At 38.9% G+C, this 22411-nt stretch overlaps 2 protein-coding genes across 2 annotated transcripts; both read right to left on the bottom strand.

Moving 5' to 3' along the window:
• Window positions 1-2758: 2758 nt before the first annotated feature.
• Window positions 2759-4493, bottom strand: pxmp4 (peroxisomal membrane protein 4). Its single transcript, XM_020629414.3, has 4 exons — window positions 4325-4493; window positions 4015-4077; window positions 3710-3908; window positions 2759-3602 (listed from the first exon to the last, which is right to left on the bottom strand). The coding sequence occupies exons 1-4, from the start codon at window positions 4435-4437 to the stop codon at window positions 3333-3335; spliced, it is 645 nt and encodes a 214-aa protein (XP_020485070.1). The 5' UTR covers window positions 4438-4493; the 3' UTR covers window positions 2759-3332.
• Window positions 4494-5521: 1028 nt separating this feature from the next.
• itcha (itchy E3 ubiquitin protein ligase a) lies at window positions 5522-22104 on the bottom strand. Its single transcript, XM_020629373.3, has 24 exons — window positions 21951-22104; window positions 20636-20705; window positions 20194-20335; window positions 18574-18698; window positions 17345-17476; window positions 16580-16628; window positions 16273-16445; window positions 15896-16133; window positions 15626-15721; window positions 15213-15387; window positions 14700-14769; window positions 14496-14580; window positions 13325-13453; window positions 12981-13053; window positions 12736-12807; window positions 12525-12613; window positions 12170-12329; window positions 11652-11785; window positions 10864-11004; window positions 10426-10546; window positions 10158-10262; window positions 9733-9829; window positions 9572-9644; window positions 5522-7873 (listed from the first exon to the last, which is right to left on the bottom strand). The coding sequence occupies exons 2-24, from the start codon at window positions 20658-20660 to the stop codon at window positions 7774-7776; spliced, it is 2604 nt and encodes an 867-aa protein (XP_020485029.1). The 5' UTR covers window positions 20661-20705; window positions 21951-22104; the 3' UTR covers window positions 5522-7773.
• Window positions 22105-22411: the final 307 nt, after the last annotated feature.

The following is a 22411-nucleotide window of genomic DNA, read 5'->3' as shown; positions in this document are numbered from 1 at the left end:
TGTGCAGACACCGATCATTTTTTCATGTGCAAAGTTGTGCATCATAGACACGGCAACCAGCAGGAGTAGTCTCATTAATCTTTAGCAAAAGTAAACCCGATTACCTTTTTCTGGTTTATGTTTATCTAAAAAGCTCACAAACTTTTACTGTAGAGTTCATGTTTATACCATGTACTGTTCTACCACTACAATAATGGGTATATAATGGGCTAACTTTGTTTTGGTTTAAATTACAATTTGTCTTTGGTCACCAAGTCACGTTCTTGGCAAGAAGTGGTACTTCATGAGGTGTCAGTTAAAATATGCAAATAAAATGGACCACAAGAACGCCCTGAAATTGATGTTGACGCTCTGAGACACGTCATTTTTCCCTAGACTAGAGTCTGGTAGTCCACGTGCAAAGTTGTGCATCATTGATATGATAACTAATAGGAGCTGTGTAATCCTTTTAGGGAGCTCTTGAATTCAGATATTTCAGAGATTTCAGCTTCAAACATTTTTAGACACAAATGGCATCCTTGACGTGTTCTCATCTGGTTGTAAAGCACTGAAACTGCACTTTTAAAGGTTTTATGACCTTTTATTAATTGTAGATTCTGGGGAATCAGTTTTAGATATCATAGCTGCTTTCAGTGCAGTGGACCAAAACATTTTAATTTCTTATCTGAAGAATGGAACCACTCTGGTCTCACTCTCAGAAGTTTTCTGGCTGCCTTTGTAATTTCACATCCTCCCCAGCCACTATCTCATGTTAAGTCCCCCAAGGCTCCATTCTTGGGCCTGTTTTATTCTCCATTTACATGCTTCTTGGATCTAGTTGTTATAATGGATAGTGATTTTTTAAATGGACAGAAACATACACTTCAATTAAGGGTAGATTTTATAGTTTGGACATTGTTTTGGTTGAATACCAAACTGTCACGTTTTTGGCAAGATGTGGTACTTAATTATGCATCATTCAAAACATGCAGAAAAAAAGCACAGTGAGCACGCCCTTCACCAAACCTACTACAGCCAGTTAATCACGGCAAGGAGTGGGGCAACTGAACAGGTTTGTATATCAGATGGTCGCATTTTTTGAGAATGAACATCGACTGTGTCACACCAGGAGCGGTTAGAACATGAAGCAGTCTGTCTCGTGTCACTAAATCACTGGGTTGCATGTCGTACTTTGCAGCACATTTTAAAGAATGGCCCCTTGCGTCATTGCTGAGCTTGTCCCGGTATGGTATCTTCTCACTATTACTATTATTGGATGCACAGCCATGGATTTCTGTTCAGACATTTATCATAGAATTTGCCAAAGATAACCATTTCTCGGTGACACGTTACTCCAAACACTGGTAAAATATATGGTAAGCGTAAGGGTGCATAAGGGTTAAGAGATGAATGGGAGAGGGTTTAGGGTAAGGGTCCTGGGAGGAAAGCATAGGGTCAAGGTTGAGGGATGAAGTGATGATAATACAAACTCAACAACAAACTAAAATTGCAGAATCCAAATCAGAATTTAAACTACATACTGGTGTCAGGGAGAACTTTAAAATAACATAACATACGTAGTATATGTTTACACAATGTTGTAGCATCTTTCAGTTTGGATAGATATTATGTAAACGATGATTAACCTTACACGCCTGATTGAAGTAGTATTTCCCTAATCCCTCATTTAGTGTTATATAATAAAGGTACACCTGTGGCGTTTAAACAAACATAAATTAGTAATTCACAAAAACTTCCAACATGTATATCTGGTATTTCTTGTGCAGGTGCAGGATTCCAGGGGTTTAAAGGGATACTTCACCCGTTGAAACATGACTCTGTATTGACATTGGGTCATATATGTAGTAGAAATGTGAAATAAATTTTGAAGTTGGTGCCTTCTTGGCCGAGAAAAGGTAGAAATTGTCTTTTTGGCTCGTGGATGAGAGACACCAAATCCCAGAATGTACAGCACGGCAGGCCACTCCCACTAAGGTCATGTTTACGGACATATTTACTACAGTCTATGACTTCAACACATAAGGCCGTTTACACAACTGATTCTGAGATTTCTTCCAGAAGGAATTAGCATTTTGAAAATTCCTGTCAGAAAACAGACTCTATGTCTGTGTCCATATGCAAACAGTGAGCGCACCGACACTACCAGTCCGCCCCAGCTCGAGCCGGCCCCGGCTCCTCGTCCTCACAGCCGCGGACAGGCAGGCGGCCAGCAATATAGCAATATAGCCCCGAGACGGTTGCTGCCGAAAGGCCGGTTTTGTTTCTCGGACAAAACACAAGACCGGCCTGTCGCAGCAGACGTCTCGCTAATATGCTATATTTATATTTTTTCACCATTATCAGCTTTCTCCATAGAGCCTGTTAGCATAGCTTCCAAGCAATATGGCGGACGTTAAGTTTTGATTCTGGGAGTGAGTTCCCACCCACTGATCTGTGATTGTTCTGTAGCTTCAGTGGTCGAAAATATGAGGACCTAGCGTTGTAGTTTCACCCTGCTAACCACAACAGCTTCCAGTGACGCAAAAATCGTAATTTTGCGTCATTGGAAGCTCCTTTTCAGACTCAGAAATACAAAGATTTCCCATCTCAGGGGAAAATGAGGGAGGGATGCACGACAATTCAAAAATACTACCAGGTTTCTAATGATACAAAGCTTAATGCAAATGAGTAAAGTATCCCTTTAAGGGGAAAGTCTTACGTTATTAGTCACAAACACATGAAAGGAAAGCTCAACTCTAACAGAACTGGGACTCCTACATTTCATTAAGATCTTCTTGTAATCTTTATTCTGTTTGATAGAAAGGTGCTACATTTGAACATCACTGTTTCTAATAAAAAATAAAACAGCTGCCATTATTCTAAACAGTCGTTAAAGTTTTAATTCATTTTAAATTACATACAAGGAGCCTATAGGAAGTTGCAAATGTTTTTAACCAGTTGACAATGATGGTGCTGATATTGATATCTTTGTGTCTCTGTAACAGCAGGTTCACAAGAGGAAACAGCATTTGGGCTTAATGTGGATACATTGTTATTTTTTCTGTTAGTTGCTTATGGTAACATACTCCTGGAATTTAAATCAGACAATGTCACAATCACTCAAAGATCAACAGGAATCATACTAGACACAGACACTGCTTTTTACAGCTGTAAGCTCAGACCACTTAGTCGTGTGCTCCTGAACAAACAATATATTAAACATTTAACAAATACATTTGAAACTTCATTCTAGTGGCAATAATTACAAACGGCAACAATCAATATTGGAATAATTAAAAATGATGCATTATTGTGTTGTGGAGAGCTGGTCCATACAGAAAAGAACAAAAGCTTCATTTCTGAGCGGCAGTTCTTGGCTTATTATAAACAAGGAAGTCCGAGATGTCGTGCCACACATTGCTGTCATGGTAGAGGTAGTTCATTGAGGACTGCAGAGACGGCTGGAGTGTGTGTGGGTAATATTCAAACAGCCACAAGACGATGCCCCACACCAACGTGGCAAAGAGTGGGAAAGGGTCGTGTTTAGGCTGGGGGATGAGACCTTTCTCTACAGCCAGGCGAGACAAGGCGAACAGGATTCGAGACAGCAGGTACATGTTGATCTGGAGGAGGGATAGAGAGTTTATATTAAGACATTTTACTGAGCATTTACATGTTGAGAAGAGCCATCATTACTACATGGAATTTTTGAACAACAGGCTCATCGTACCTGACTATTGATGTTGTTGTTGTCTCCAAAAACCAACCATCCTCCGATACAGGCTGCCAGAAAGGAGTGAGACTGCAAAGTCTTTCCCTGGACCTTCTCCTGCAAGGCTTGCAGCCCTTTGTACGTGAACACAAAGTAAGCCAGGTTGCGGGAGTGGGTGTATGTAGCCTTCAAAATGGCTTTGAGCTTGTCCTTCAAACTATGAAACAAGATTTAAAAAAAAACCATGTTCAGATAACAAAGGCATGTGTTGTTCATAGCATGGTGCTGTCTCTTAAAAACTGAAATAAAGGCCCAGCTCTTACCTGCCACTTCTGAATAGAAATGTCATGACAAGGGCATGTGGTGCTCTGATTTTTGCCCCATATCTGAGAAATAAAAACACAGTAATGTTAAAGCTGCCTGGAAACACAGCTGGGCTACAACACAGGGTCAAACATCCACAGTGGTTTTCAGACCTTCTGCCAACATCAATATTTGCCATGAATAAAGTAACCTCAGTGCTTCCTTGCAGCTAGAGGTAACTACCACTGTAAAAAACTAACTTAGAGCTGATAAGTAAATGTCGTAGTTTAGCTACCTAGATACACTTTATAAAAGAACATTTTAACTCACACCGCGCCATTTCTGAATCCCTTCAATACTGCCAGTGCCGCTTTATACTTCTCCTGCTGTAGTAGATTATTTACAGTATACAGTAGAGTTTTTATTAGATCGGGACCTGCCATGACTTTCAATAGAGTCGACAGGACATGAAATATTGTCGCACACGCATTCCAGTATCGTGTGTCACAGCCAAACCTCTCCGTAGGGCTACATTGTAACTCAGGTTCCTATGTAATTTCACTGCGGCGCACAGAAAACTTCTTCTTTTTTTTTTATTAAGCTTTTAAGAGTTGTGTTTCATTCGTATGCAAAATGAAAAAAAATGTTGTTAAGATGAAACTGGGCGAATCTTTTGTTACTTTTGTATAATTTGCTGTAACATGCCAGACTTTGATGCGTAATTATGGATGTATTACGCATAAGCTGTAAATATGAAGATATGACATGAGTCATAAACAGCAGGTCTGTCTATTGACTTTTACATAAAGGCGGGAGGGTGTATGACATTATGTCTCACAGAAAGAGTTAAGAAAGATTTAATAACATGTGAAACTACTGTATTGAAGCAAACTGAGCAATAGCCTTGAAATATCACCTTGTTGATACTGAACTTTGTATATATTCCTTATTGTCCTCACTATGTAGTGTAGTTATTTCTTTATATCTTATTTACATTCCTTATTTTATTTATTTCACGATTGTAAATTACTATATTTCTACTTCTTGTGTGTTAGAGCAACTGTAATGGCCGAATTTACCCCTGGGATTGATAAAGTATTTCTGATTCTGATGTCATGTGAAAATGTTCAAAACCAGTCATTGGTTATAAACAGTATCATACGTTTAACACATCTGACCATTTTTTAAATACAATCTTTATTGTAATGTAAAAAAAAGTACATTTCCCTGTACTGTTGTAGGGGTTATCATCGCGATCTGTCAGCAATCCCTTCTTTCAATGATGATTAAAAGTAGTGACTGCATTATGACATTTCAATTTCCACAGACTTACCTGCCCAAACAATAGATTTACTTGTTTTTTATATATATATATAAAGAGAACAATCTGCAAAACGTCTTTGCCTTTTGTATATCTAGAAGAAATAATCAAACAGAAGTAACAAATGATGTGCTGTAAATTGTAAAAAAGTGTTAAATAAACTTGCAGTGGTAATGAATTAACAACTCTCAGGTTTTCTGCAGGAGCCCAGTGTCTTAATCATTTTATTGTAGTTGTTTTATTCCTCAATCAATCCTGTCCATTGTTTGTTACATGAAACCCATCCTCCAAATAAATAGTCTTCAACCGCTGACTTTGCCTGATTAAAAAAGTTAGAGCCTCAAAAAAAAACAAAAAAAACAGTGATAACACTATCAACATGATTTACAATTCAATCAATACAAGAAAACAAAACACCATTTTGCATATTTCTATACATTTTAATTGCTCCATGATCTGGAACACATCAGTGATTAAAACAGTGAAGTGGTTTATTCAACACGTTTGGAGTGTAGAGGTGCTATACTACAAGTTCGTATCTGTTTACATATAAACAGGGTTTCTTTTTCTAAAATCTTACAATGATCTTTTCACTAGTATGTGTGTGTATTGAATTACTGTGAGTACAGGAAAATGTGGAGGATTGTGAAACATCTTATCTGTTCATAAAATGAGCAGTAACTGGTATTTACTGAGAGTAAACACACCATCGTCTCAACGTGGAGCTCGGACCATTGAGGAGACAAACCAGTATTTTTGTTTAATGTCGAACTAGCATTGAAATTCGATAAAGGGAACTCGCTCAAACGTAATTTAAAATTGCAGTTTTCAATGACCTCAGATGCACATTGAAAATATACCACATAATTTACACCACATTGCCGAACCTCAGACTAAAGGGCTCAACACCTGGACAGCTACTACTCATTAAAAGTATTTTCGTTTGTTGACTTTGGTAGATAGGTCCCCTTGTGTTTTTCTTGAAGTCATACTCTACCTGATATTTAAATGAAGCTTAAGAGATAATGTGAGTACAGCTATTTCTGGAGGGGGGGAGGAGAGATCCACAAGTACTGTACAAATCCAGAAACCTATCACCCTATAAAACTAGGGTCATTTTCTATAACATGAATTGAAATCCTTACTATAAAATTAAAAGGGGTCCAATGTTTTGATGAACTAAGTGAATATGGATATGAAACACAGGTCCTACTTTTTAAAGAGTATTTACACAAACTTCATTAGTAACTTAACACATCATTAACAGTTAGGATTTTATATCTTCAGAATTGATCTAGCATAATACTAACTCCTTGTCATCCAGAAATGGCTACCATTCAGTGGGAACAGCCAATTGTTTTTCAACACATCATTTTTTTTTTCTTCTCTCGATTACATAACACATCCTGATGCTCCCACTTCATTAGTAACAAGCCATAAATCCATCCATGTTCCATCAGGCTGACATTTAGAACAGCATAGACCTTTTTTGAGAAGGCAAAGTTCATCGAATCAAAACCAGACCAGTTGCATTTTTATACACTTTTAAAAGCACAACGTTTAGAATTTTAAATAATTAGTAAATGCTCAATCAATGACATAATCAATGACATTACAAAAATGATCAAACAAATCACTGTTTCGGCTCTATCATAGGCAAAAATGTTTTCTACAAAACTATTGCACATAAAAAATACAACCTCTCTTAAGAACAATCACATCCGTCTAACCGCTCGCTTCATTATGTGCAAAGTTCAACATTGTCAACTCATTATAAAATTAAGAAATCAACCTGTCAAAATAAGAATATATTTAATTAGAATGATCATATTTATCAAAGTTATTAAAGAAACTATATATGTGCTACACGAGTCAGTCATCTGTTTGAAAAAAGGAAAAAGAAAATCGTCTATTCTTGAAACCAAGGAAAACTAAAGTTGAGTCTGACCCCAACAACATATTTGTGCCAAGTTGTAGCTTAACATATGAACCTTTTAAATGTTTTCTTAAAATGCACAAATCTGTGTTCTCTTCTGAAATAATCATTCTAGTGCAAAGACCTGACAAGGCAGTTCCTAAGAAGTTACTACTGCACAGAGTCACGTGTAGAAACTGCACTTATGCAACGTACAGCGAGTGCAGACACGACAGGGTGAGAAAGGCGTCCCCTTTGGCCTCCAAAGCCTGATAGTGGGCTTAGCAGGGCTGAGTAATGAGGGTGGGGACTGGTCACACATGTGAGGAGTGAAACAGGATGAGGAGGATTCACATGTCTTTGTGGAATAAATGAATTTATAACGAAACAGCTTAGGAAAAGTTGTAACTGTTTTTGACAGTGTACGTCCATCTACCAGCTTATAAGCAGCTCCTGGCTGAAAGGAAAATCTGGTGAAAGGTGCTTTAGTGTGAAATGGATATCACTCCTCCATCCCATCCTGCAGCTCCTGCTTGAGTTCTGTTACTCCTGCCCAAAACCTTCTGTCTCCTCAATGGCGAACATGAGCTTCTCCTTCAGCTGCTCATAGCTCTTGTAAGGAGGGAGGTCCAGACGATTAAAGCTGCAAGGAGGAAAAAGAAGAAACTAGGTGACCCTTCAAAGTAGAATAGATTTGATTTTATGTGTAATGTGGGACATTTTTAAATTGAATCCCTTGATAGAAAGATAAACTAACTCAAGATGAGCTTATTTATTCTAACACTTTGGTTCTTAATTAGTGAAATATACAAAATTCTGACTTCAAGGAAGAATGTGCAACATTTTACACACAAAGCAGAAAGCAAGTATATCCTCTTTTAATGTCTCTCTGAGTCAAGACTTTCTACAATGAGTGAGAAGTTCGAGTCCCGCCAGCTGTGTTGTTGTCAGAGATCCGTCTTTACACATAACATGTTTACATGGACTTGCGTATAAATCTGTTTTCGTCAAGGACTAGAGAAAAGAAGAATAACATATCCTACTCACTGCTTATTTGGATGTCATGTAAGTGTGCTTAGATCACGGTCATTCTGTGTCAATGTGAAGCTTTGAGTTAACTAAAGTGAGCTAACATTAGCTTGCTAACAACAATGCAGGCCACGGGTGATTGCAGCTGGAGCAGAGGACGATTTTGTCCACTGCTTGCCCTTAATGGTGCTTAATTATGATGCATTCTGATAACTCCTTCGTGCGAACGTGAGTGGAGAGGGGTTGGAGGTGTGTCGCTGGAGGAGAGCGGAGGCTTCAGAATAGCGGAGGTGTTGCCAAAGAGCAGTTTGTTTTGGTCTCATGCTGGTGCTCAAGAGCAAAATCTACTGGATCAAAAAGTTGTACATTCTTTCTTTAAATGTGTAATTGCACACACACACACACACACACACACACACACACACACACACACACACACACACACACACACACACACACACACACACACACACACACACACACACACACACACACACACACACACACACACACACACACACACACACACACACACACACACACACACACACACACACACACACACACACACACACACACACACACACACACACACACACACACACACACACACACACACACACACACACACACTCCTCCTGTTTCACATATTTTATTCCTGAGGGTGTTATGAAGCACAACATAATATACACATGTGGTAACCTGCAGCAGCAACCTGTAATTTGTCCACATAAAGAAATGTTTGTCTTACTTAAAACCTCTGCTGCTTTGTTCCTAGTGTTTACTGAAACTAAGAACCCCCCTGCATGCAACACAAAGTGCTTCCAGCTTCGACAAGAATGAGCATGTTCTATGCGACTGAATGGTAATGTAAAGGGTTATGTAAGACATTTCTCCAGGTGTGTAGCATGGATGGAGAATATCCTTAAAAGGGCTGAAAAATGATCATCTAGGCAGAGATTGTTTTTATAAAAAATTATGTTTTATATGAAAGTGTTTTACTGCGGTCGAAGCCGAATCGAACTGCTGCACTTTTTCTACATGCTGCTGCATGAATGAATCTGCTGTATAAACATTTTTTAATCCGAATTACTTAATCAACAATAACAATGTTTTCCCACACAGTATTATATAACGTCAAAGGCCAAATAAAGACTAACAATCAAGAAATGCTGGTGACTGGTTAAATTAGAAATGACTAACAGGGTTTGGTAATGAAAGTTAAATCCTGCTTGAACTGGGACCTGCCATCTAGTCAAATACCTGAGGCCTGAGACTTCCATGAGAGCAGGGTTACAAAAACTGGTCTTACCATGTGTGGCTTCGTGGAAGCCAGTTCTCTTTTCCCACTTTCTCAATGCAGAATTTTTGGGGGCCGTTGCTTCCTGTATGAACCAATAGGAAGCATAAAGACAATTTAATCTCAAAGTTATTTCATACGTGGATTACAGTGCAAGTGTCTGTTTCTCGTACCCATCAGGTCAGCGAAGCCACCCACAGGAAGACGACAAGTCCCTGTGACAAACTGCAGCAGTCTCATCCTCTTCTCGTTGTCCATCTCCTTCGCAAACTGTCAAAAGAAGACCCTGTTAGAAGGACTTAGCAAACCGATTTAATAATGTGAAGTATTCTCAAATTCACACATCTCTTTTTTTGCACTACAAAAGTGTTTACACTCTGTCTCTGAAGCATCAGCACTAGGTCAACCAATAAAGTAAGGTCACTAGTTACAAGCGCCAATAAAAATGTAATCATGACACTTAACACAAACTATAGAGCTGGATTAATACACCATGACAAATACAGCAGGGGGAGTAGTGATAGATTAGAAATCGTGCTTTTTTTCCCACAGTTTGACTAACAGGACAGTCTGAGATCTGCAGCTGTACTTAACCGACCTGCCAGAACCAGAGGATCTGTTTGCTACTTCGGGCATAATGCCTGTAGATCGTGTTTCTCTGCCAGTCCACCAGGTCAATCTCCTGCATCCCACACAGCATCACCTACAGGCAACAGAGGGGACAATATATTTTATTTTGTATAAAAAAACAAAACAAATCTGCCCTGACCAATCCAGACCTTTTGGAAGAACTAACACTGCCTCCAAGTATGAAAGATTCATGTAATTGTAAAACTTGTACAGAATATGTTTCATTGATTCGGTACCTCTAGCTCCTTAGCATCAAAGTACTGAAGGTATTGCTGGGGCAAAACTTCATTGAAGCCTTCAAAGAATGCTTGAGTCTGCTCCTCCACACCTCTGGAGAGCCTCCACTCTGCCACCAATCTGCACACAAAGATATTAAATGAAATGAAATTAATGAAAATACTGACTGAAATGTACTTGTAGAAGCATTCAATTGTCAAATTTGAAGTAAATGCATTTATTCTCCTTTAAATGCCCCGCCTCTCCTGCTCAAAAATTGAGGAAATGAGGAAACTATTTTAATGTTGTCACAGTCTGTATAAAGGAAAATATCGATTTCTTATTAGCCAAGTGGCCTGGGCCAGACTATCACTGTGTCATGCAGAGATAAACAGGAATGTAGCAGTGGTTGTTTAAGACAGATGCTGGATGACAAGCAGCAGAGATTTCAGTCGTACCTGATGTATTCCTCTTTATTTTCTTCAGTCACTTGGAGGTTCCCGCCGTCTGGTTTCAGCTCGTGGGTGGTGACCTCCCCGAGAATCTCCTTGTCAACTGAGAAGAACATCTCCAGACCACACTCTTCTATGTTATTATCCCTGCAGAAAGCCAGAAAGTCATTATCACCATTATGCATGGTTAAAAGAAAGATAGTGGAACATTAGGGCACTGCACAGGTTGTTCCCCATATTTATTTAGCATATCAATCAATTGTTACGTACCAAACAGGTTGGTGATTAGATAAAAATAAAAAGTGATTATCTCTCAAAAAGATTCACTCTTTTCTTTTACATTTATTTCAACCTTTGTCCATGGTTTCATTTCTTTGTCAACAGAATTAAGCATGCTTATTGTACCAAGTAATTTGCATTGGCAAACAAGAAATACTAAAAAAGAGACAGAACAGTCAGCAAACTAAATCTCCTTCAAGTTTCCTTTATCTGGGTAAGAGCGGCGTACAAAACAACGGACGCGTTTCAGCACTAGGCATTCATCAGCGTCTCTTTTTTAGTCTTGTTGCGCTCGTGCAGCTGATAATTTATTTGTTGTCGAGTGGGCTCCTTTTTTGCTGTTTTTAAACAACAAATACTCTATAAATAACAAAAAAAAACAGAAATACAATAAATCAATTTCTTGCCTTTCTATTTGCCATATGTACGCTTTCCAACCAATCAGTGAGTGACCCTGTCCATTAAGCTTCGCCCCCTACTACTTCATACATTAGAGTTTGTATCATCAAACCTACTTGATCCAGATGAGTGAGTTGTAAAACTCTGGATCTATGGACTCGAGGTCTTTGAGAGCCAGAGGTTTGTTTAGGATACGCTTGTAGAAGGGGAGGGAGAATCCAGTGTCGATGAATTTGCCATGAAACAAGGCCTAGAAGGACAAAGACAAATATGGAGTTAGGTGAACAAACGTGTTAAAACCACAGCCATCTATCAGCAGAACAGACAACATGTAAAACTATAAGATGATTCACAATGTTTAGAGAATAAACCGCTCAACAGCTACGGTTATAGGATTTTCTATGAACCTACATGTAAAATAAGGATTTTTTATTTTTTTATTTGAGACCTGATCCTGAGTTTTAGATTATAAAGATGACTGAACGCGATATTGTAAGATTTGCACATGATAAACTTTGTGCAGTTTGCCACACACACATGATTCATCCTGTTAACAAAGGAAGTCACGCCATCACCTTGATTCCAAAGAACTGACGCCACATTAAGTAATAGTGTTGTCAAATGATTTAGATACCATGGCAATGAAGCGTCCTATGAACTTGAAGTACTTGAGGTGATCAGGGTTGATGTAGGAGGCTGGGTTGATCTGCAGACAATAGTTGTCCTTGCCAGCGTACTCAAACAAGCAGTACATGGGGTTCAGCACTTCATGGGAGAGCAAGAAGAACCATTCTCTGGAAATTGAATCACAAAGAGACATCAAAACAACAATGAAGAAAAAGTAATCATTCCAGTTGAGGAACAGGTTTTGTGTTTTTTGAGGCATCGTAAAAAAACAACAACCATCAAATAAGAACTAAACACACCTCATACCTACTGTACGTCTGCAAAAACATGCAAATGTGCAAAATTAAATCATTTGAAATTACCTGGCCACACCTCCATAGTCCAAGCCTTCCTCCCCAGGGAATATTATCCACAGTCTCCGCCGCAGATCTTGCGGGTGGAAGCTCATGATCTTTCAATGCAGAAATAATTATTAGAACAGTCACACACCCCAAACACTAACAACAATGAAGACAATGAAGTGAAACAGAGGGATAACAAAACAGACAATGTATTATTAATGATAATAATAACCTGTTGGAATGAGTCCTCAAACAAGGTTTTCCTGGAGACGTTGATCTTAATGTGCTGAGGCATCGACAATTGCTGAGAGGAAGAAAAACAAACATTATTTAAATGTGAATCAAGTGGAATACTTTGTAGTGCAGTTAACACTTTTATTTTTCAACATTCAAGTACTTGAGACATGAGTGCCCACATTGAGGCAGCTTATGATAAAGAAAGGTCCGACACATCACCTTGTAGAGTTTATGACATACCTGACACCAGAACCTGAAGTATTGCACTTTGGCTTTAAAGTCCCTGACATACGTAATCTGAGGCCCGTTCTCACTGTGGAAAAGACAAAAAAGGAAATAATGCTCAATGTCCATTTATCAGTTAAAATCATGCTACTGATCAGGATCTCCAGTCCAACAACCGATAAATCATTCTGAAATTATACTCATCTTGAAATATCATGCAATTAAAAACTGGACTGACTAATGATTTTAAAAGGGGCTGATTCCAGGAACAAAGCAATTCTACTCAGAGACCAGCTGGTGACCAAGTTTCAGTTTTCCAAAAAAACACAGAAACATTGACATTTTAAACAAGAACTCACAGTGAAGATTTCCCTGTGCGAGGATCAATGTAGGTTGTGGTTCGCCTGTTGTGGTCTACAAAATATGGAATACCGTCCACAGTGAACCTCATCTCCCAACCCTCTGGCAGGGGCTTGTCATTTAACAGCCTGAGCAAAGGAAATCCAAATGAACAGAAAGCAAAAAGGTTAACAAAATAAAAAATTAAAATTAAGGACTTCATTTACAAAAGACTTAAGAGAGTATAAGGAACATAAATGATCTTAATAAAACAGCACACGATACTTCTGCATCGCTCAGATTAATACAAGATTGGCGGATCTGAGAGTTTATTTTCTGACATCAGAAATATCTTATAGGCGCAATATGTAACTGCATCAAATGTTACTGAGGTCCAAATTCAAAACATTTGAGAGAGCTGTTTCCCCCCGCCCCTCCTCCATAGAATCAATGTGCATGCGTGTTGCCATGTCGCAGAGAAGCTTCACTTTTTCAGTGTTTAATCACCTCTGTGTCAGTCTGTAAACATTTCTGGGTTCTAACCTCTCTAATGTTGAGGTAATGCTTTTAAGATATCTTACATATTGCTCCTAAAAGGCTGATGGAAATGTTCAAGGTATTTTATTTTTTTTAAATTAAAAAAATGGTTTTATCTCTTGTCTTATAGAAATGTGCCATCTCATTCATATGAATTTTATGCGTTAAGAAGAGAATGTCCTCCACACTGACTCCTGACATTAACTAGTGAAAGTAACAGTTTCATCAGATGATCAGTTGCACACACAACTTCCTCATCATAAGCAGTTTATTTATGATTCATAGCACACAGAGTTTAACCTATCAATCATTTGGATTTGAGTTACATTACACTTCCTACTTTCTCTAAATTCACTTCCTCTCTACTGTTAACATGTATGTGTCCTGTCATTATCCAACTGTAGGTTACTTATACTCATAGAGTTCATGAGTAGAGAGGAATCAATTATTAATACAAGAAAATAGAAAAGCCTGTTTAAGCATACAAGGAGGGCTAAACGTGTCTCGCGCTATTCTATACTGAAAGGTTTTAGTAAACCTGGAGCTGAGCAGGATCCTTACACGTTAGCGCCTCTTACAGACCTTCAAATGTAATTACAACCAATTCTGTAAGAGTCCTTTATTCTTAATAGAGATAACCAGGCACACACTCACCCTTGCGTCCTGGGGTCTTCCCACTGTGTTGTCCGAGTCGAATGATGAACAAAATATACTCTGCCATTTGTGTCTGTTCTCTTCTCTGACATTAAGAAAGAAAAAGAGTCCATTTCATTTCATGCATTAAAACTGAAATCAAAATCATAGTCCGAGATTACAAATTGAAAGTGTTTTTCTATAGTATCAGTAAATTATATTTACCCCAGCCGTGAGGTAAAGGTCCCAGCGGGTCAAACTCTTTATTAGCTGTGGCCGCCAACTGGTCCTGGAGCTGAGGAAGAGAGAGAGAGGGACAAATATTGATTGAGTTTTAAGCACTGCCTTTGTGTACAACTTGTTGGAGCACAAATCTCTAGTAAAGTTGAGGCAAGTGTAAACATACAGATATCATTTTTATCTCTGTTCTGACTCAAAACATGTAATCCATAGATAACCATCATCAAAAGGCAGCATAGATGTAACTTGTTCATAAAGAGTAAGAGTTAGTAAAGAATGAAAAATGCTTCATTTGCTGTAGAAGAATCCTTAATGTGGATATTCCTTATTCAATCATAGATATATTTGTGATAAGAAATAGTCATTCAAAGGGAAGTATTGTAATTGGTTGAATAGTGTTGGGATGGGAATTTAAGTAAACAGAAAAAGAAAAAAGAAAAAGAAGAAATGCACTAAACATACTACATACTGTACAGCTACAGCAGAGACTGCTCTTACCCCATATATGAATCTCTGGTTGAACTGCTGCATGGCTCCCTGCAGCTGGCTACGCTGGTTTTGCCACTCCTCATAGTTACGCACAGACTCCTGCGTGGGGCGTTGCCATGTCGTAGTCCTGGTTATGTGGTCGACATAGTACACCCTTCCCATGGGGTCCACCCTTCGCTCCCACCTGTAGTAAAGGGCGAGAAAAGAGAAGGCAGTGCTTTGATGTTAAAATTTGTTCTTGTACTTATACACATCATTGCCATCAAATTTAAGAACAAAACATCATGAAGGAAAGAGTGCAGCTCCTCTGTTGAAGTGGTGGTCTGAGGTATATTTTTATGGTATTATAATTGCACATTCTTTCAGAGCAGGGCAAGAAGCATGGTGACTTAAATAATGTAAAAGATGAAGGGATTTGGTACCCTGTAGGAAGGGGCTCAGGCCTGTCCCAGGTTGTCCTTTTCTCAATATGATCCACATAGTACACACGTCCGTTTTGGTCCACTCTCTGCTCCCACCTAAAGTAACGATATGATGATACAGATGAGTGAGCGAAGCAAAAGCAAAGAAAAACAGGATTGAGATGAAGAGCAAATGTTTTCTACACAATAAACACATTTTTACCAAAGCTGCAGGCCAATATGCCTAATAAACACAACATGCAAAACAAAGTATAGTGCCTTGCTCTTTACCCTGGTGGTAAGGGGCCGTTGCTCATTGGTGTGATTCTGGGGGTTGTGGCCAGGGCTGCTGTGGTGGAGGTCTCTGGTGGTTTTGGACCACTTGCTGTCTGTGAAGAACCTGCAGTAGCTGCTCCTCCTGCACCTGAATCATCCTGCTGATTTGAACATCCACTAGCCGACGCCTGAGAGGAGCCATCTGAAGCTGGACCTTCACTAAGCTCACTTGGAGAGGAACTGCTAGAAGAGGCTGGAGAGAGGAGAGGTTAGAAAGACGGGGATTAGAAAGCATTTAAATCTGCAGAGTTCTCCAACACATGTAAGGTATGTAGCATGTAAATGAATGTAACATTGCAACGCCCTTGATGTCACTCTTGTGCTTTTCCTACTTGGTGAGGCTGCAGGTCTGCGAGGAGTAGCCGGAGGAGGTCGAGCTGGTCTGGGAGGACGCGAGGCGCTGGAGCCCCCTGGAGATCGGGAAGGTGAACCATTTACAGCATGACCGTTGGGTACAATCACCCACTCCTCTGAGTCACTAGAGGGGGAAGTGTCTCTACTTGACCTGGGGATAAAAACATTTACCTTAGTTCATCTAAAGGTATGCAAGAAAACACAAAAATGTTGGCTTATCAAATCCATAACAAAAGAGTTAAACAAAGAGACATGTGTAGGCCTATAAAGAAAAGTTTACTAAACCTGTTGCCAGTGTCTCCATTTTGTCTGGCATTCCCGTTGGGAACAGAAGCTAGAAGACAGAGACAAGGAGGACAGTGAAATCAACTTTGAAAATAATATTGGATGTTGCTGCATATTTCACATATTTTGACCTCTCTTACAAAAGCTGACTTTTACATTAATTTCAATATGTATACATCAGTACTTATCAGTCATTCAAATAGTCTTAAATGCGTCCATCCACTTCTTTAAAACCTGAATTGTTTGAATGCCAACCACTGCAGAACTCTATAAACCAGCCCACAATAAATACATGATAAAGCTGGCTAACAACAATGTCTGGGACCCCTACCACACTCTGAACAGTGAATATGCAGTATTACCATAAAACCTTAGATGCAGCGTCATGTGTTTTAATAAGGTCAGACTGAAGCACTCTTTTGTACATTAGTCAACTCTAAAGTTTAGGATGGAGCTGATTACCAGATCTAAAGTATGTTGAAGGCCTCTGAATATTTGTTTGGTGTTTGAAATGTTGTCAAATGTTGACAATGTTGTGTTGTCGTGTCTTTTAGTTCTATATTTAAACCAGTCTGCAAATTTCAGACTTTGACAAAAATCCTATTAATCAATCAAAAAAAACAAAAGTATCTGTCCGGCTCTAAGAAAACACTGATTACAAACTCCAAGATTTTTAGAGTTGGATTCAGTACATCTGTCCATCATTTAGTGTCTCACACTGATGCTGTGGTTGACCTTGTATTGGGGTACAGTACTGTTTCTTACCCTGTTCTCTCTCAGCCGTTGCGAAGGTTTCCGGGTCTACCTGCATGCCGTCGAGACAGACTGATAGGTCACCTACAATATCCTGGGCGTCTCTCTCAGAGCACAGCTGTAGTGTCTTCACCACCTCAGATACTGAAGAGGACACAGAGGATAATATTTAACCGAGGCTGAATGACAACAAATCCCACTAATCACAAAAAAAATAGCCACACGTAACCATCACATCAAATTGAAAATAGATGATTCTAAAGCTGCACTGGGGAAGTTTGATTTACACTTAAGGTACTTACATTCAACAATGAAAAGTCTGACATTAAATTAAACAACATTTTCCTTCAAGACCCCCCCCCCCCCTTTCTAGTCATTCAAAATAACCTCTATCTCAAGTTTGTTGGGTGCAGTTTTTAGCCCAGCTTGTAGGAGTTGGGGCCCTGGAGATGTCTGTGTCAGTCACTCTATCAGCTCAGTCACATGAGGTGTAAAAACCACCATGGTCTCAAGAGCGGCGTGCAAAGTTTAGAGAGCAGCTGCATAGAACATTTCATGTCACATGCTACTTTACTGTTGCTGACCAGGGGATGAGGGGAGGCATTGTATTAGGCTGAAAAAAAAAAATCATACTACGAGCAAGCAGAAGGTCATACGCTTAGGTGAGGCATGTGTCCCAGAAGGAGAAAAACAAACAAGAACAGCGCTTTACAATGTTTAGGCTTATTAAAGCCCAATAAAACATTCTCATAACAAACACAGGCAGACATGTATTCATGAAAAGAAAGTGTGTCCAGTGTTTGCTGTGTGTTCAACATCTGCAAAGCATCATATTCTGCCTACAGGCAAAGACACAGAAGGAGAATAATGAGCAGAAGATCACAAGGGATTCAACTTTTTATATTTGTTGTAAATAAATAAGCTGTCTTCTGAATACCTTTCATTAGTTTGTGGGAATCAACTCGTAGAGCATGAAAATATGAACTTCAGAGTTCAAATGGAAAACAACAGTGTAGATGTGTGTGAAGGTTATTTGTCATCGAGGTCATAGTGGTGCTAATTCTAATCCAAAGACAGTGTAAAGAAAGTTTACCGATTAGCCTTGAACTTTACAAGTCCATAGTTTCAAACGCCGTTCAATGGAAAAGTAAGTCTCAAGTTTGGGATTTAATAAAAATTTTTGCCTGTTATCTTAAAATAATGGATTACCACCAAGGTGAAAGAAAGTAGGATGAACTCACATTTCAAGTCGTTAGCCTTTAGAGTCTCATTGATCTCCAGTGTGGCCATTCCCAACAGGATGTCTGCTTTAAGTGTTTGATGACTCCAAACACGGAAGATCAGCTTGCTAACAGGAGTCACAATCCTGCAGAGAAGATAGAAAACGACGAAATAAGTAAACAACAAAGAAAATTATGACGTGTTACCATCACTTATACTGAAATCATCTGAAGCAGACAAAGCAGCTGAGAAAATAAGATGAGTATTTCTGTGTTTTTGAAAGTTTCAGATATTTCAGTTGGGGGAAGTTCTACTTTATAAGGCTCTCAATTCTTCTTTTTACATGTGTGTTATTTATGTTTCCTACTTGATTCGATAATTAAATTCATCAAAAGCATTTCAAGTTACTTTAAAAAGGCAGACAAAGTATGATTTTCATTTTCTTTAATAGATTTATAACAAAAAGAATCCCTCTTGATTATCTCTCATGATCCACTAATGTGTGTGTGGCTGTGTCTGTATCTGCACAGGCCCTGCCATCTGTCTGTACTTTCTTATTTATCTTGGCCTGGTTCATTCTGGCAACACTTGGGGCACTAGTGTGTTACCCCCATTGAGCAGGTAGACACTCAAAATAAACATAGCCAACTGGTTATATTGTTGTTAGCCTTTCTCTTTATAAGGGGCCAAAGCAGGGTGGTGCAGATATGTTGACATGTGCAGTAGAACACAATGGCACTGAAAGTATTTGGAAATTATGAATAAATACATTCTCTCTGAAACACTGCTTGGTTCTCACTAACACGGCTCCTTCACTTCACTCATTCCCAACCTTGCTATGCCACCACTGCTGCCCTTCCTCTCAATTGTTCAAGACAAGACTTGTAGAATAAGGGATGGTTCAAGTAGACGTTTTTTAAATTCCATGCAACCTCACATTTTAAGACACAGTGCTCATATTTTAGGCTACAGAGCTTTTCTTATTAAGAATCCCAGTGGTGTGTTACTGGGTCTACCAGTTACTCATGAATACATACAAGGGAATTGTTTATAAGAATCAGAATCCGCTGAACGGGCCAAGTATGTTTTCACATATACTCCAGTTTTATGTCACTCTCAAAGTGCAAACAGGATTATTTTGAGTAACATAGAAAAGTACATGTACTGTATCAAAAAAAAAAGGTCAACATAGATTCACAAAGATAGAAAAAAAAACAAATCTATTACGTACTTAAAAGTTAACGTATAAATAGTTATAAAGAAACAAAAAGTTTAACGGCAAAACAGCAGTAATAAAGAAGGTGTTGTTTTCATGGCCTTTGCAAAACACATCTGCTATTCCCATTATTTTATTCAAAAATATCCTTTAAATCATCATCTTTCTCATGTTGACAGAATCAACACATGTCTTTCCCAGTTCAGTAACTTAATGCAGCAGACGTTCTGACACATCTACACTGTGGACAACAAACATAGCCTTATACTAACAACAAGCAACAAAGTTATAGATGTGTCAACACCAACAATGTTTAATGTTCGCTGACAACATTTATATCATCCACAAGTACTTCAATCAATACCTGTTCTGATGTTTGTTTAACTGCTTCTTCCTCTTTGACAAACACAACGGTCATACTCACACTGTGAGAGCCTGCTTCCATTTGGGACTGTGTGTGTTGTTGCACTTTTCAGTCCTCTTTGACTGACCGTCCACGGCTACCTCAACGTAAGGACTGGGACCAAACCAGTTCTTTTTGTTCTCCTTCAGCTTGGCTGAAAGCACTAAAAAAAGAAAGAGAGGAAACGTTGTGTAGCTCTCAGTATATTTGCTGAAAGTTTATCAGAAACAGCATGGGGTAAAGCTGCAACAACTTGACGATACCATAAACTTAACGCATAAACCACCACATCCTGTGGCTACACAGTTATAAGCACAACTGCAACAAACACTTTCTGCATCATGATGACACAAAGTCTGTAGTTCCCTAAGCCCAAAGTCAAACATTTATATGCTTTATTAATATATCAAACTTGTAACATAGTTTTGATAGAATATCTAAAAATATTGCACCAATAACTTACCAGTAACTTGAAGTTGGGCTTTCATGGTTCATCCATAACACTGCAGCCTTGTTTGGCTGCACTGAAGGACCTGCAACCAGTGACGTCAGATGTAAACAGAGGACACTCTATTCAATTAACCTACTTACAAAGTGATTAGGCTATTAGGTTGCTTCAGTCACTGGCAAATAAAACTTTGCTTTGCACATAAATACACGTATGGATTGAGGAGGCTCTCTATGCATGAGGGTTCCAGGTATCAGGATATACCAAAATAAAAACAATTGTTGTCATGTTAACTCTAACATGCATCCTTGTATTTCAGACTCTTGAGCAAAAGGCTTGATATTTCAGGGAAAATTCCTCAATGGTATTGATTTACTTGTATGCATTAAATTAGATTTTAGATTCACATAATGTGCATTGTGTTGCCTGATGGAGTCTAACAAAGTGTTGTACAGAAATAACTTTTGACAAGAAGACATTTAAACTTTAGCCTGAGTTGCATATATCATATATCAAACTGTATTGTGGGCTCATGTTTTTTTTGTATGGGTGGGATATGTATGTATATATGTGTTGTGTTGTGTGTTTGTATGTATGCTGGCTGCTGGAACACCTACATTTCCCTGCTGGGATGATTAAAGTATATCTTATCTTATCTTATCCACTGTAGTGATGCACTAAAGTTGATTTCATACAGAGAAGGTGGGCAGAGAACTGCATACAACGCGTATTACCAAGTGGCTTAATTTAACCTTAGCTATTTCAAGGTGCCAGCTTTCATAAGAGGAAATCCCATCCTCAACTTTGCCAAGTTAAGTATCTCTAAACCTACTTTGCTAATCTATCCTATGGCGAGGCAGGATGATAGTTATAGACAGGGGAGATGCGTGTCTACTCTTTGTTACTGGCGGATGTGAGTTAACCTAAAGAGGCGACGTGTTGTCTGTCAACTAAAACATGAAGGCAGCTAAAGTGTGGCTCAAAGTTAGCTTCACAGCTTTACCTGTACTTGTTAGCATGAAGGTTAGCCAGCATCTGTTGACAACTTCCAACACCAGCCTCACGTAGAGAAAGGGTTTTCAATGTGACAATACTCTGATGTAATAATGCCTGGTGTGTAAATGCTGATGGGAATTACTAAAACAAGGTGAGAAGTTACCACTGCCAGGGGCAACTTTACTCGCCTACGTAATGTAACACCGTGGGATTAGCTAACCATGCATTAACTATCGCTGGTGATGCTAACACAGCCCGGCTAACTCGACCAGCTTCAGTCGTTCAGCGGGATCAACCGGACGATATAACTGAGGAAACCACTACGTGTCCTTACCTGACAGTGGCACACGACAAAAGGGCAACACAGACTTCAGTTTCGGATATTCCTATGTTGTTGACAGGTAGATGCAAGCCATCAGAAACAGACCCGTGTTCCGCTAGCCAGAACGAGACCAGCGTTTCCGGTAAAGGTTTTCAGAATAAAATAAGGAAGACAACAAACCCTTCAATCTTGAGTAATCAATTTTGCACTAAACGTATATAGACCTACTCTATAACCAGATAAGATAAATCAAATGATGGGGCTCTAATAAAACACAAGTAGAAGAATTACATAATATGGCATTATTCTCTGCACAATCCAAGTTCCTTACTTGTATTAGTGTGAGAGAAAATCCTGAACTATAGATAGATAGATAGATAGATGGATGGATGGATGGGTAGGTAGGTAGGTAGATAGATAGATAGATAGGTAGGTAGGTAAGTAGGTAGATAGGTAGGTAGGTAGGTAGGTAG

The sequence above is a fragment of the Labrus bergylta genome, chromosome 5 (assembly GCF_963930695.1).
Source record: "Labrus bergylta chromosome 5, fLabBer1.1, whole genome shotgun sequence".
NCBI classification, from domain to species: Eukaryota; Metazoa; Chordata; class Actinopteri; order Labriformes; family Labridae; genus Labrus; species Labrus bergylta.
Note: the sequence above shows the minus strand (reverse complement) of the source record. Positions and strands in the feature narration are given on the sequence as shown.

Coding starts and splice junctions, on each gene's coding strand:
- pxmp4 (XM_020629414.3), bottom strand. CDS start 4,437: ATGGCAGGTCCCGATCTAATAAAAACTCTACTGTATACTGTAAATAAT. Junction 4,078..4,324: donor GGATTCAGAAATGGCGCGGT/GTGAGTTAAAAT, acceptor TTTATTTCTCAG/ATATGGGGCAAAAATCAGAG. Junction 3,603..3,709: donor ACAACAACATCAATAGTCAG/GTACGATGAGCC, acceptor TCCCTCCTCCAG/ATCAACATGTACCTGCTGTC.
- itcha (XM_020629373.3), bottom strand. CDS start 20,660: ATGAAAGCCCAACTTCAAGTTACTG. Junction 13,454..14,495: donor GAAGACCCCAGGACGCAAGG/GTGAGTGTGTGC, acceptor TCCTTTGCTCAG/GCTGTTAAATGACAAGCCCC. Junction 9,645..9,732: donor TGGCTTCGCTGACCTGATGG/GTACGAGAAACA, acceptor TGGTTCATACAG/GAAGCAACGGCCCCCAAAAA.